The sequence below is a fragment of the Canis lupus genome, chromosome 4 (assembly GCF_003254725.2).
Source record: "Canis lupus dingo isolate Sandy chromosome 4, ASM325472v2, whole genome shotgun sequence".
Lineage (NCBI taxonomy): Eukaryota > Metazoa > Chordata > Mammalia > Carnivora > Canidae > Canis > Canis lupus.
The window spans coordinates 43385100-43398592 of NC_064246.1; the positions used below are offsets into that span (position 1 = coordinate 43385100).

Sequence of the window (13493 nt, forward strand, 5' to 3'; positions counted from 1 at the left end):
GCTAGCCTCAGTCTATCCAAAGGCAAAAAGCAGAGGGGAGGGACTTCCGCCCTGACAGCCCTCAGAGACTCAAAGGGAGATGGGTTGGTCCACCGGGCACTCATCAGAGGGGAACGTTTCCAGGGAAAATGAACCCATCTTTCAACCTCATCTTAAACCTGAAGTGTTTTGTTTCAACAAGAGGATAACACCCTCACCGTGTGTGAATGCCTGGCTGGGGAGCCGCCCGCCCAGGATGCTGACAGAGGCTATAATTACCTTTGTTCCTCTCGGCGTAATTAAAGGTGTTGTAAGTGACCCGGTTATGGGATCTTTTACAAAGGCTTTTTTTTTTTTTTTCCACCTTGACAACATCCCTTGAAATGTAGCACATGCTGCCTACAGAATGAGAGCCACCCTCTGAAAGACTCAGCTCATTCCCACAGGGATTCAAGGCTACCATCTGGGTCTGGTTTCAAGAGAATTAATTTCAGCATACATGTCAAAAGGGGCATTTTTAAAGAAATTCCATTCCAGAACTTCCCTACCACCCTCATGAGCCCTTGCCTATTACTGTCTTTCCCCCCTTCCCTTTCTGACACACCCCGACCAAGTAATCTTTTGACAGATCAAAAGGTTACTTGGTAGGACAGCCATCCAATACCCTCTGCCTCGGTGGATAGAAACACAGGAGGACAGACTTCATTCAGCCTTATAGCCTTGTCAGCCATGTAGTCCCTGACATCTCCTGAACAGGAAGGTGCCCAGGGTGTAACAATTCTCCCGGGCTTTGTTAGGTGCCCTACGCCCCCTGATATGGAGAACCAGGCCTGGCCTTTTTCTCTGGGGAGCATCATCTGTACTTCAGAAGCCCTGACACCTGAAGCCCAGGCAACTTCCAGCCTTTCTAGCAACTGTGGAGAGGCTGGGAGCTCATCACACAGTAGATCCTCTTGACCACCTGCAAAGAGGTAGAGTAGAGGGCAGACAGATGCTGTTGGGTGTCTCACTCCTTCTGCTTCCATTCTTGAAGACTAGGAGGAAGGAATCTTTCGACCCAGAAAGGACCTCAGAAGTCCTGCAATCCAAACTCCTTATTCACTGAGATGGTAGCAAAAAGGCTCAGAGGAATATTATGACTTGCAGACAATTAGTGGCAGGACCAGACTCATTAATAGTAATAATAACAGCAACTAACATTACTAAGCTCTGACTCTGTGCTGTGCCTTCTTCTAAATACTCTATATGTGTTAACTTCCTTTGCCTTCACAACAAAGCCATGCTATGAAATAAGTACTGTCATCTTCCCCCATTTTTCAGATGGGAAAAACTGAGGTTCGGGGATAAAAGGATGAAATAACAGAACCAGGATTCACACTGAGGCAATGGGACTCTAGAGCCCACACTCTGAGCCACAGCACACTCATTCCTCATTTGAGACTCTTACAGGCTGATTCTCTGGGATTACCATTTCCTCAGAAATGGAAAAGTTTCCCAGTCTAGAACAAAATGGGTATCCCCCCTCTCAGAGAATGTTCCAGTTGGGGACTTTCATGTAAGCCATCATCTCTCTAATGCTTTTCATGGTCTCCATGAGACCTGCTAGTGGAACACTGGAGAGTTTGAAGTCCTTGTGCCCTAGACAAGAATATTTTCTCAAATGTCCCAGCTAGGAGGGTATTTTCAAGTATTTGGGGTGTGTGTGTGTGTGTGTGTGAGAGAGAGAGAGAGAGAGAGAGAGAGAAAGAAAGAGAGAGAGAAAGGAGAGGTAAGGCCAAGGGAAATAAGGGTCTTTGATCACTGGGTTAGCACTTTCCAGCAAGGTAAATATTCCAAATCAAGCCATCGCATCCCTTTGAGCTTTTGCAGAAGGACCTGTTTCGGGCACAGGGGCTGTCGAATGTGGAGAGGGAACCCTTTTCTTTGAGTCTCAGTGTCCAAACAGGCATTTGCTGCCAGACCCCCTTGGTTCTCTGATGCAGCCACTGTAGCTGGACCATCTCTGGCTTCCCAGACTCAGCTTCTCCCATGAACAGAGGTCAAACCAAAATTAGTCTTTCTCTGCAGATGTTTTTGTGTTTCATATTGAGGCTCTATCAAGGGGTGCTGAGCTAGAAGTCCCTCGTCAGAGCAGTGAGGAAATCTGCAGAGTTGGTGTGAGCTTAGTGTCAGCCCGTGCCCTCTGCCCTGAGGATGGGGGTCTGGAAAGATATTGACATAATCCCTGATGAGTAGATCTAGCAGGTGTGGGGTAAGGTCCTGAGGAGGCTTTGGGGTTGAGTTTGCCTTTTGAGCCATGGCGTCCTCATTTGGAAAATTAACCACAGGTTTGAGATTCTTATTTCGCTTTGAAGAAGTAGTGATGGCATGAAAACTTTATGTCTTGAAAACATTCTAATTTACTTCTTGGGGTCCTTTGAATCCTGAGTTATTTTGCTAATGTATGTATTTATCTATGTTTGGCTTTCTGTATAAGCTCCTTAAATGGCGTTCACTTGGGCTTTTACCACTTTGCTCTAAATTCACACCAATTCTCATCTCAAAACTAAAAATTAAAAGCTCGCCTCAAAATTAAAAGCTGATTCCAAAATACGCAGTAACTTATTTGCCTTTTTTTCTAATGAGATCAGTTTTTTTTTGCATGTTCTCTGGACATAAAAGCTATTTGAAAATGCCTTGGATGATGTCACTGCTGATGACTATTGACACTTGGACAACATCGATGGCCCAAATAATGAAATTTTGACAACTTTTTCCCTCTCAGTTGGTTTTATAGTGAGTTCTAACCTCTAGAGAAAAGAATGAAAATGTACCTATACTCAGCATCCAATCCCCAAATCAAAGCCAAAAAACATGCGTGTTCATCCAAACATTGGGCACTCTGAGGGTGTAGTCCCAGTGTATGCTGTTTGCATTCCAGTGGTGTATTTTCATGTGTGATTGACTCTGAGAGTGACCCTTTCTCTGAAAGACTAGAATGATGGGATGACAGAGCAAGTAGAACTATCCAGAAACATGGCAAAGACAGACTCTCTCCTCTTGGCTAAATATTTAGCCATTGGCAGCTGTATCTCCCAGAGGAGAGGATATGTCAGCTGGTGAAAATTTTCAAGTAGCTTTTTAGGTGATGCTGGGAAGCTGGGTAAGGGGCACAGAAGCCCAGGTGGCTCCTGACACCGCCGTGATTGACCGCTGTGTTCTGGCCCCACAGGCCCCCACTCAGAACCTCCATCCTGCAATGCCAACTCCATCTCCTGCCCCTCGGCCTGCACTTGCAGTAATAACATCGTGGACTGTCGAGGGAAGGGCTTGACCGAGATCCCTGCCAACTTGCCAGAGGGCATCGTCGAAATGTAAGTGCCCCATCTGCCACCCTCTGCCCCTGGCGAGTTCACCTCTCTATCTCAGCCAGTCCCCCAGTAGTCTGGCAGCACGTTGGCCTGTTAGAGCTAACGATTAAAAGCACTCAGAAATCTCTTTGCTACCCTTCCGGGCTCTCCCAGGTGTGATAGCTCAGTTGTCAAGAGCATTGATTCCAGAGCACAGTCAGCAGACTCTACCCGGTGGTCCAAGTATGCCTACCACATATTTCTGTAAATAAGGTTTTGTTTGGAACACGTCCATACCTATTGCATAGGTATGGTCTATGGTTGTCCTCGTAAGGCAGTATGACTTAAGGCCCAGCAAGCCTTCTACAGGTGCTATCTGGCCCTTTACAGTAAAAGTTTGCCAGTCCCTTCCCTGGAGTCACCCTGTGATTGTGTCCTAGCTCTACCATTTACTGGCTGTGTGACTTTGGGCAAAATCATTGCTCTTTCTTCTCTAGTTCTCTCATCTATAACAAAGTGATAATTATAATATTGTCCATGGGTTATTGTGAAAACAGAATGAAATACTGCGCACAAGCCCTGAGTACAGTCCTTGGCACCTAGGCAAGTGCTCTAAGCAGGGGTGGTAGTATTGGCAGAAAGTATGTGAATGATGAGCTCATTTCATAGCTACCATGATCTGAGCAAGAGATTGAATGGTTAATCCTTTCCAATCAGATGGTTGTACACTAGATTTGGTCTGCAGGTACAGAGACAAGATTGTGCATGTCTCCATGTATGTGCACAAGTGTTCGAAATTCCACTATAAATGTGTTGACCGTCTAGCTCAGTCTTGTCTGCTTTTCTCTCATGCATTAGAAAGTGGCCAATTTCCCATTCTGGATCAAGTAGAGAGTCAATCAACACTGACCTCAAGATCACTCTTTAAATGACCACAAGTGTTTTCATTTTCTACTTTCACTTTTAGGTGGCGTTATTAAAATACATGGTAACCTAGAACCCTCCTGCTCCAAATAGCATTAGATAAAATCCCTCCAAATAAGACGCATGTTTCCCTAGCCTTTCTGTTCATCTCCACCCCCCTCTTCCTCCTCCTGTGCATGCCCTTCTGTTCCGTGTTCCCCACGCATTCTGATAGATGGCCCATTCACTCTTTCAGCCATTCACACATTCATTCAACAAACATCTGTTGTTAGCCTATTATGTTCCAGTCATAGTTCTATGCTTGAGGAGCATCAATGAATAAAAGAGAGAAATTTTTTGCCTTTATGGTACTTGCATTCTGGGGGTAGCGGAGGGTTAATAAACAATAAGCAAAGCAAATTATATGAAGGGGGTGGCTTCTGTGGATAAAAATAAAACAAGGAAAAGTTTGGAAGTAAGTAGGGGAAAAAGCAAGTGGATATGTGGAGGAAGAGTGTTGCAGGTAGAGGGCACAGCACATGCAAAGGCCCAGAGGTAGGAGTTTGCCTGCTGTACTAGGATGCCAGTATCACTGGAGTGAAGTAAACATAAGGGGGAGTGTTGGAGGATGAGATCAGAGGGGCAATGAGGAGCTGGGTCAAGGGGGCATTCTAAGGACCCTGCTTTCATCCTGATTGAGATGAGAAGAAATATATGATTTACCGCAGTGGAAACTCAGTTTCTTCTTTCTTCACTGGTTTTACCAGCTTTTCCCTAATTCCCTTTAACTTTCTTCCCCTAGCCCCAGTGGACACAACCCATGCCTGTATCTCTTCCTGTAGGCAGGAGCTAGTCAGCAAAGCATCTTTTTGGCCTAACATCCACACCTTCTGTGGCCTTCACTCAGCCTTCAGTCTTCCTTTCAGCAGACCAACAACTAATTCGCTTCACATTTTGCTGTTTCCCTTCACCCCTCATGGTCTATTGCTCTAGCCTTGAAGACCCCCTCCTTCCATGGAGTTCACGTAGACCCCATACCTCTCCTGCTCATCCCCTGGTTTCTCTTCTCCCATTGCCTTCTGTTCCTGGCCTTACTCTCTCCCCTTTCCATGCTGTTCCCCTTGTCTCTATCTTCCTCCCCTGATTCCATTTTCCCCCCTCTCTTCCTCTCCCCACCCATGATCTTCCCACTTCACTTCCCAGCTCTATCTCTCTCTTCACCCAGTTCATACTTTGCCCCTTGTCCTAAGAGCCCTCCACCTTCCCTGTCCATCCATGCCAGGGTAGGGCTATGGCCCACCCAAGACAGATGTTCAAGAAGGATTCCTCCCCACGTTCATCTCATTTCAGATTCCCATAGACCTTGGCTTTCTTCTCTGCCCCCACTTCATTCCTTTCTTCCTCCATCTGTCAGGTTTTATCTTCCCTCCTTGGCAACCATAGATGTTTCCTCAAACCACAGCCTGATGAAACAGGCCAGTATAGTAGTCAGTCTATGACTTGACCCCCACCAATGCCTGACTCCCCCTCCTCTGCTCCACATCTCTACACATCTTCAACTTGGGTCTCACAGGCACACAGCTCAGGTGTCTGGGAGGGAGAAATTGCAGATGTCCACATCGGAGGTGGGACCTATGCAGACCAAGCCATAACTGGACTATTTGAACCTCTACTAGTACTTCCTGTGGGCTTATATGTTCAGGGTAGCAAAGGGAGCTTGGCTCATACCTGGACACCAAATTTTTAAAAGGGTATTAACAAAAGAGAGTAGTGATTTCTGAAAGACTATCAGATGACTGATATCTTTCTCTCAATGTGAGGTAAAGTGAGAAAAACAAGAACAATGTGATGTTTTTCTATTGAGCAAAAATATCCAATTTAAAGAACTCTCCTTTATTTTAAATTCCTGGACTTCCTTATTCTGTTGTTGTTGTTTTTAAATGCCCTTTATCTTATGAAATGGTGGCCGCTGAAGGCAGAATATATGTTTGTGGGTGCATGCACATGTACATTATAAATATGTGTTTATGATTACATGTGTAATTATGATGTAACTATAAATGTATGTCATATATAAACATGTATTATATACAACACACACAGAGCATCTTAATTGGCAAAATAAAAGGTCTGTAATCACTTAGCCTGTGAAATCTGAAAGTCTGGGAATGACCAACCTAGCTAGAGTGCTTCTAAAAACAAACAGTTACAAACAACAACTGGATTCTTAAGAGTGTAAACCATAAATTCAGGGAGGTAGATCTACATACCAGCTCTGGCTGTACCTTTTAGCTATTGGTAAATAACTTTTCTGAGTCTTGTTTTCCTCAACTGAAACATGCAGAGGCCAGTGGTACCTTCTTAATAGTTCTTGTCAAAGTGAAATGAATGTAGGCTGTCAAATGCTTAGCATTCTGTCCAGCACATAGGATATACTCTGTTAGCCATGATTGTTATTTTACTACTGCTACTACTATTACTACGACTTTCATTAGGCTCAGTGAGAAGGGTTGGACCATGATAGGAGCTGGAGCTACCTACATATGCGATCCTTCCACAAAGCTAGGTCAGACTTTTGAGGGTTATGGGTGAGAAGAGGTTTAAGAACCAGGTTAGCCACTTGCATTAGGAATTGAGCCTGGCAGTAGCTCTTCTTCATGCAAATGTATGCAGACATGTAAATAAGGCTGCCCCAGCTTCCTGAGCACCCATGGCCCACCAGACAGATTGCCTAGGATATCTCCGTCTGTGCTTGCCTCATTCTCCTCTGTGATGAAATGAAGCTGAGACATGAAAGCAGATGAGGCAAGACTCTATGGTTAGGAAGATACCTGGAGAAGTGACATGTAAGAGAGACTTTTGAGGAAGAAACAGGCTCATTCCTCATGGCAACAAAGCCCATGCCTGGGGTCCCGTGTGTTGGCCCAGAAGTTTTGAAAGCAGCTGAAAGGCATCTTCTTAGCAGTGAGAGAAGACCAGCAGATGGGGGAGGTTGAAAGATGAGGCAGGGAGTAGAGAGTTGAAGCTGCAGTACGCACCCCAGGATGAATAGGAAGTGTCTGATTTATCATCCCAAAGACATCTGAATGTGACTTTTTCTTTTTACTGTCAAGAATTTTGCCTCGTGTCCATGGCACCTATACAATCCAGATTTCCCCTTTCTCCTTAGGGATGCTTGGCACCCTATCAGGCTCTCCAGGCCCTATGCACAATCCTTAGCCAGGAGTGATGCTCTAACACCTCGGGAAGGGGTCTGCACTCCCCAGCATTTGTGGGGAGGAAGGGCTATCTCCCGTGCAAAGCAATCTGGCAAATTCTTTTAGAGTTTTTTTTTCAAAGCCAAAGCAGCTCAGAGGACTGTGTGCTGGTCTCCCCGCATAGCAGAGCCAATTCCTCTAAAAATAGCTTTCTTCCAGAGAACCCGCAGTGAGACAGTTCCCTGCAGATTTTCCTCGAAACTGAGTTCCCACCAACACCACCATTCTAACTGCTCCCTGTCGTTTCTCTGAACCAGCTCCAGCCTCTAGGAGGGGTAGATTCCGGGAAGAGCCAGAAGCTCCCACCTTCCTCTCTTCCGTGGTCTTCTGTCTTCCCTCCAGTGTCCTCAAGGCTCAAGAGGACCATCTGTACCTAGAGTGTCATTTTAATCTCTGTCCCATCTTCTTCCAGTTTGCTCTACCCACCCCCAAACACACACACAGTGCCATCCAGGGTGTCTCATGCCCTCTACTATAGCAGCTAAATTTAGTTGATGGAGAAAGGCTGTGGATGGGTTTACTGTCAAGTCATAAGTGAAAGCATCTGGGGGAAAGGTAGCCCTACTTTGCACCTTGTCTCACCTCAACTCCACTGTTTATCTGGGGTGAGGAGATAAATTGTGGTTTATCTGCTTAACAAAAGCAGATATTCTCCCATTACACTGTTCACCAGGGGATTTTAAAAAGAGAGAATGAAAACAAAACAAAACAAAAAGTAGCCAACAGAACAAAAGGACTGGAGGGTTCTGGAAGCCATCAACATCCGGGATTCTTAAATGTTCTGAGAATACCAGGTTTCTGAGGGACTGTTACATGGAAGGAGAAGAGATGGGGTGGGATGGGGCAGTGGTATAAAGCGGAAGCTGATGAAGCACAGAATAATCAGGAACAGAACATTGGGATAAATAGTCCAGGTGTACATCCCAGTTTTGCCTCTCACCTAGAGCACCTTCCTTAACATCTCCTGCTTCACTCGGTCACCCTGCTTTGCAAAATGGGATTCATCAGAACTACTAGAGATTTTCTATGAAGACTAAATAGCACAATATTAGCACAGTGTTTGGAAGACATTGAATAGAACCTAAAGAAGAAAAACTTATGCAGGTGACATGTATGACACAATAGAATGGTTTAGTCTTAAGTTCCCATACTAATTTTTTTTTCATTTTTTTCCCCAAGATGATTATAAAAAATTCTCTGGTATAGGCATCTGGGCATATGCATATAATAAGGAAAGCAAATCTGGTTCTCTGTCTGCACCCCCTCTTTTCTGTAGGCAATGCCAGGTATTCTGCAGAGCAGGTTAAGAATGACTCATGTCTCATATGCCTGCATCCCTCATCTTTGTTGTTCTTACATTAATAATGATACTTGCTTCGTACTATTGTTGAAGGAATAAAATGAGACGGCATGCAAAGAGCACAGTGTCTAACCTATAAAAAGCCCTCAATAAATGGTAGATGTTTGTCATTATTGCCACCTCAGCCACACCACCACCAATATTCGAACCCAGCTCTAGAACGTCCTTATCAGGTGACTTGTAGCCATGCCTTTGCGCTAGCCATGCCTCTGCTAGTCCCTCTGGCATCATGTTGACTTATGCATTGCTGGAAATATATTGTGTTCAGTCGCATGTTTGCAAATGACAGATCATTAAGGAAGCACCGAGAAACTAGGGCAAATCAATACAGAGCGCAAATGGCTGAAATCCCCATCAGATGTTCCCATTGTTTTTACTGGTGCCGGAAGATGTTCAGATGTTTGATTTGTATGTTTGTTTTTATGCTAGTTCTATTAAATCAGTTTGCAGCCTGAAGAATGTTTGCCAGACAAAGAGAGACACATGTGCCATTTAAGAGAGACCTAACACAGCTGTTGGCTACAGACACCTCTCTAAATGTGACAGTTTTTGCTGATGCTAATGCTGCTTTTTGTCCTTCACACCGAATTTTTGTCACTGGGAATGTGGATCTTTGTGTGCTTATTCCAGGCTGTATAAAACCCCCCGGGGGTTCTAGGCCACGCAGAGACTTGGCGTGTGCACAAGCACTGTAGGCTTACTCCCTTGATGAGGGGGCCATTTCCCCGAGGATGAGCTGGCAATGACTAAAAATGGAAATGCCTCCACTCCAAATGAGACTCAGCAAAGCTCTGTGACGGAGAGTTCAGGTTTTTGAATGGGACAAACTTGACTTTCATCCTGGCTGTAGTTCTTCCTGGCTTTGTGAATTTGGACAAGTGACTTCACATCTCTGAGCCTCCATTTTCTCATGTTTAAAGTGGGGTTGGTAATAATGAGTAGGATTTGCCTCATTGAGGTGTAAGTATTAAGATAAACCAACCATGTAAAACTCTTAACCTAATGCCTGACTCACAAGCACCTGATACCGATTAGGTCCTACTGTTGTCATTATCCCTACCCTCACCCTCACTTCACATTTGAAGAACACAGACTTTTCACAACTACACCCACTCCCCCCAGACAAACTCTGATGCCCTTGTGGCAAGGTTAACCCCATGACATTGGGTCATGGCCTTGGAGGTCCATAGGGATCCACTGTCAAGCCAGGAGCCACAGCAGCATAAGAAGCAGAGAGGTGGCAGAGACAAATACCATCCCTAGAGTGGGCAAGTCTGATGAGTATAGGATGCACACAGCCATCCCTGTACTCCTGATTGGAGTTCTTGGTTCAAAACCACACCTTTGCACTCTATTTGCATAGTTATATATACTTACATCTATACCGCATCTCCCTCAACTCCTGCAGCCTTTTTACAAAATATTGACTTTTGCAGAGGCCGCATGATGTCTCAGCATAAGCACTGGGTCTTAACCTCCTAAAATCTTCTGTGACACTGGAGAAGTCACTTTAGTCTCTAGGCCTCAGTTTCTCTGTTTTCAGAAAGAAAGGCAGTATGTCCAATGGGTTGAAAATATAGTCAGCTCTGCCACTTACTAGCTCTATCACTCTGGACAGGCTATGTGATTCCTCTAGATTTTTTCCACATCCACAGAATGAGGCCAACACAGCCTGCCCCATAACTGTAAGGATTAAAAGAGGTAACATAAATCAACTGCCCTATCATAAATGATAGCTCTTCTTCTTTGTTACATTAGCGATAGAATTGGGTTCTGTAGTGGACTGTCTTGGGCTGTCGTTATCCTCAGATTGTTAAACTCCTTGGGGACAGGTACCACCTATTGCTCACTGGTTCATCCCTCCCTTGGCTCTTACACCCCTTGCTAAAGTGGAGACTAATTGATTACGAATTGCAAACACAGCCGGCTGACCTCACCCCCAGTGCTGACCTGACTTACCTGGGCTCTTGGCCTGCAGCTGGGAGCAGTGGATTCTCTTGCAAACACTGAGGGGGTTGCCATCGTTACAGACAGTGGCTCTCCCCAGGGGCATCATCCAGCCACAATCCCTTGCCAAAGTGGCAGGTGAATCACAGGATTCCTGGAGAGCATTTTCCACCTGACTGGCAGCCCCAGAGACCCATGGAGCTGCTGCCTTGGCTGAGAAATCCCTGCTGAACTCTGCTCAGCTGGAAAACAAGAACGTCCTTGGAACTTCTCAGTCAAGGCAGCCTGCCCTGAGTCTGCTGCCTCGGTAGGTGGCTGTATCCGGTAGCTCACAGACTCTGAGACCTGGTGGCAAGCTCTTGTGCCTTACCATGAGCCAGCCAGGCCCCTGTCCAGCCAGCCTGTGCCCATGTGCCCAGCAGAGCAAGCTCCCCACCTCCTCTGGCAGGCCACAAAGGCTTTCTTAATAGACCGTGGCAGTCTCATTTGTAGACTCTATTCATCCAGCAGCCAAGAATGATCTGTCCTGATGCTCCCTCTCTCCTCCCACCGCCCTTCCTCTTTCTCTGCACCCTACCCCCACCCTTCCTTTGGCCTGGAGAGTGATTTGTCTGTGTTATGGGTAGGCCTGACAAACCATTCCACATTAGCAGCTGAGATGTTGTTTGAAATGGGAAAATTGCTGGCAAACTGCTCCATTAGCGGTTCCAGTAACAAATACTCTCTTCCCCCAATGAAGATGAGATCGCAGAGGCACAAATTAATACGACTGTCTCCCCGACTCTGCAGCGGGGATTACTCTTCAAGATGAATGGGTTCATCCCAGCCAGAAATGTGCATCCACTAGATGTAGCTAGCCTCCAAGGGAGCCACTTCCACCCGTATGTTCCTTCTGCTCCCCCCCACCCTTGCACACACCTTTTTGTGTGTCTTCCCAGCTAAGGGTTTGAGGACCATCTATGCCAAATGAGGAAGTGATGAAAAGATCTATGCCTTGGAGAGAAGGGAGATGCACGAGAAGGAGATGCTAAGTCCTCAGCTGAGGCCAGAGCATCACTCATCACCTCTAATAAAGGGCCTGCCTCCCACTCAGGCCCGTTGCCCATCACACTTGCTCTTGGTGCCAGGAAGTCATCTGAGGAGAGAGAGAATAAAGAATTGAGATGCTCGCTCGCTTGCTCCCCATAGCCCCTTCTCTTCAAGGAAGTACTGAGCCCTGGGCCTGTGGCATTTCTTGTCATTCTAGAATCCTAGGAGAGGAAGCACTTCTGGAGAGGCCATAACATGGTCAAACCTCAGATTCCAGGAGCAACCCAGGGGAGTGGTCCAACAGGGGGCCCTAGGGTCCTAAGGGTGGTGTCAGAGAGCTGGTTTGAGGAGTATCAGGCTGGGAGCCTAAAGACTTGAAGACTGTTTCTCCAGCACATTAGAACAGCCCAATTGAAAAAGCCGGAAACAAACATCAAATGTTGCTATTTATTGTATATCATACTCCTGAAATTAATAAGTCATTTATACCTTAATACAAAAAAAAAAAAAACAACCAGAAATGAAGCCAGCCACTTTCCTTTCTGCCTATACAATACCCCAGTAGCAGTGGGGTTGAATTTTTAACCAAGAGATGACACACTTCGATGGCAGGTGGGCATTGCTGGCCCAAAGGCCATTTCTTTTGTCTTCTCTTTATCCCTTTGACTTTTTCAGCACTCTGAAAAAGTCGAAGGTGCTGCAGCTTTTTTAAAGAAACATTTGCCTTCAAAGATGGCTTATAATAAGCAAGAGCCAAAATTACCAAGGAGAAGTCTTTTTTTTTTTTTTCTAATTTTTCCAAGGGTGGTTAGGTTCTGGGATGGGTGCTCCATACACCAGAACACGAGTCTCTAGCTTCCACATAGTGTTTGCTAGCCTCCTGAAACCAGTAACGGGTGTCATGTGATGAGAGGGACCCTCCTGTCCTCGAGGCCTTCAGTAACCACCTGTTAACAAGTTGACAGGTGGATGGTTAACTGACTCTGCTCTGCTCTGTTTCTTAGACGCCTGGAACAGAACTCCATCAAATCTATTCCTGCTGGAGCCTTCACCCAGTACAAGAAACTGAAGCGAATGTGAGTTTCCCCTGGGGAAAAATAAAGCAGATGTTTTCATTTGGGGGGTAATATGTCCTGCGTGGTGGGCAACCTGCCCAGATGACAGCCTGCATCACATTCTTCCTAGAGAGTTCAGTATCTGACCTGTAATGTTCTCTGAGATTGGGACGCATGGGTCAGGAGTGTCGCTTTCAGCTGGTGAGGTATATGGATTTAGACACCTCAGAGCTAAGGGTCTCTCCAACTAGAGCAAAGTAAAATTATCTGAGTGAGAAGTGGAGCTGAGTTGGCTAAAAAACAAACAAACAAAAAAACCCCTCACACCACCATTCTTATTGCCCTTGCTTTCCTGATGTGGACCTAAAGTAGGAGTTTCAGTGAAGATGGGACAGTGGCTTCGTGTCATTCTACAGCATTGTAACCAACATGCCTACAGCCATGCCCACATTCATCTAACAGAGAAGTCTACTGCAAGATCTGAGGATAGAGTGTGTGCTAAAACCAAGTCTGTGCTCACAGAGCTTACATGTTTGAGTGTGAGAACACAGAAAAGAAACAAATACCAGAAATTGGTAAGTTCTAGAAAGTAAAACAAAGGCAGGCCCACCAAAACCTCTCTGTGCAGGTGACT

The 13493-nt window shown here is 45.6% G+C and overlaps 1 protein-coding gene across 1 annotated transcript in view; it reads left to right on the forward strand.

Annotated features, from left to right (window-relative positions):
* SLIT3 (slit guidance ligand 3) overlaps nt 1-13493 on the forward strand; it is a 598525-nt gene that overhangs the window by 470588 nt on the left and 114444 nt on the right. The window contains exons 9-10 of the mRNA XM_049109434.1: nt 3191-3332; nt 12809-12880. Coding sequence (XP_048965391.1) covers nt 3191-3332; nt 12809-12880 — 214 coding nt within the window. The remainder of the gene's footprint in view (nt 1-3190; nt 3333-12808; nt 12881-13493) is intronic.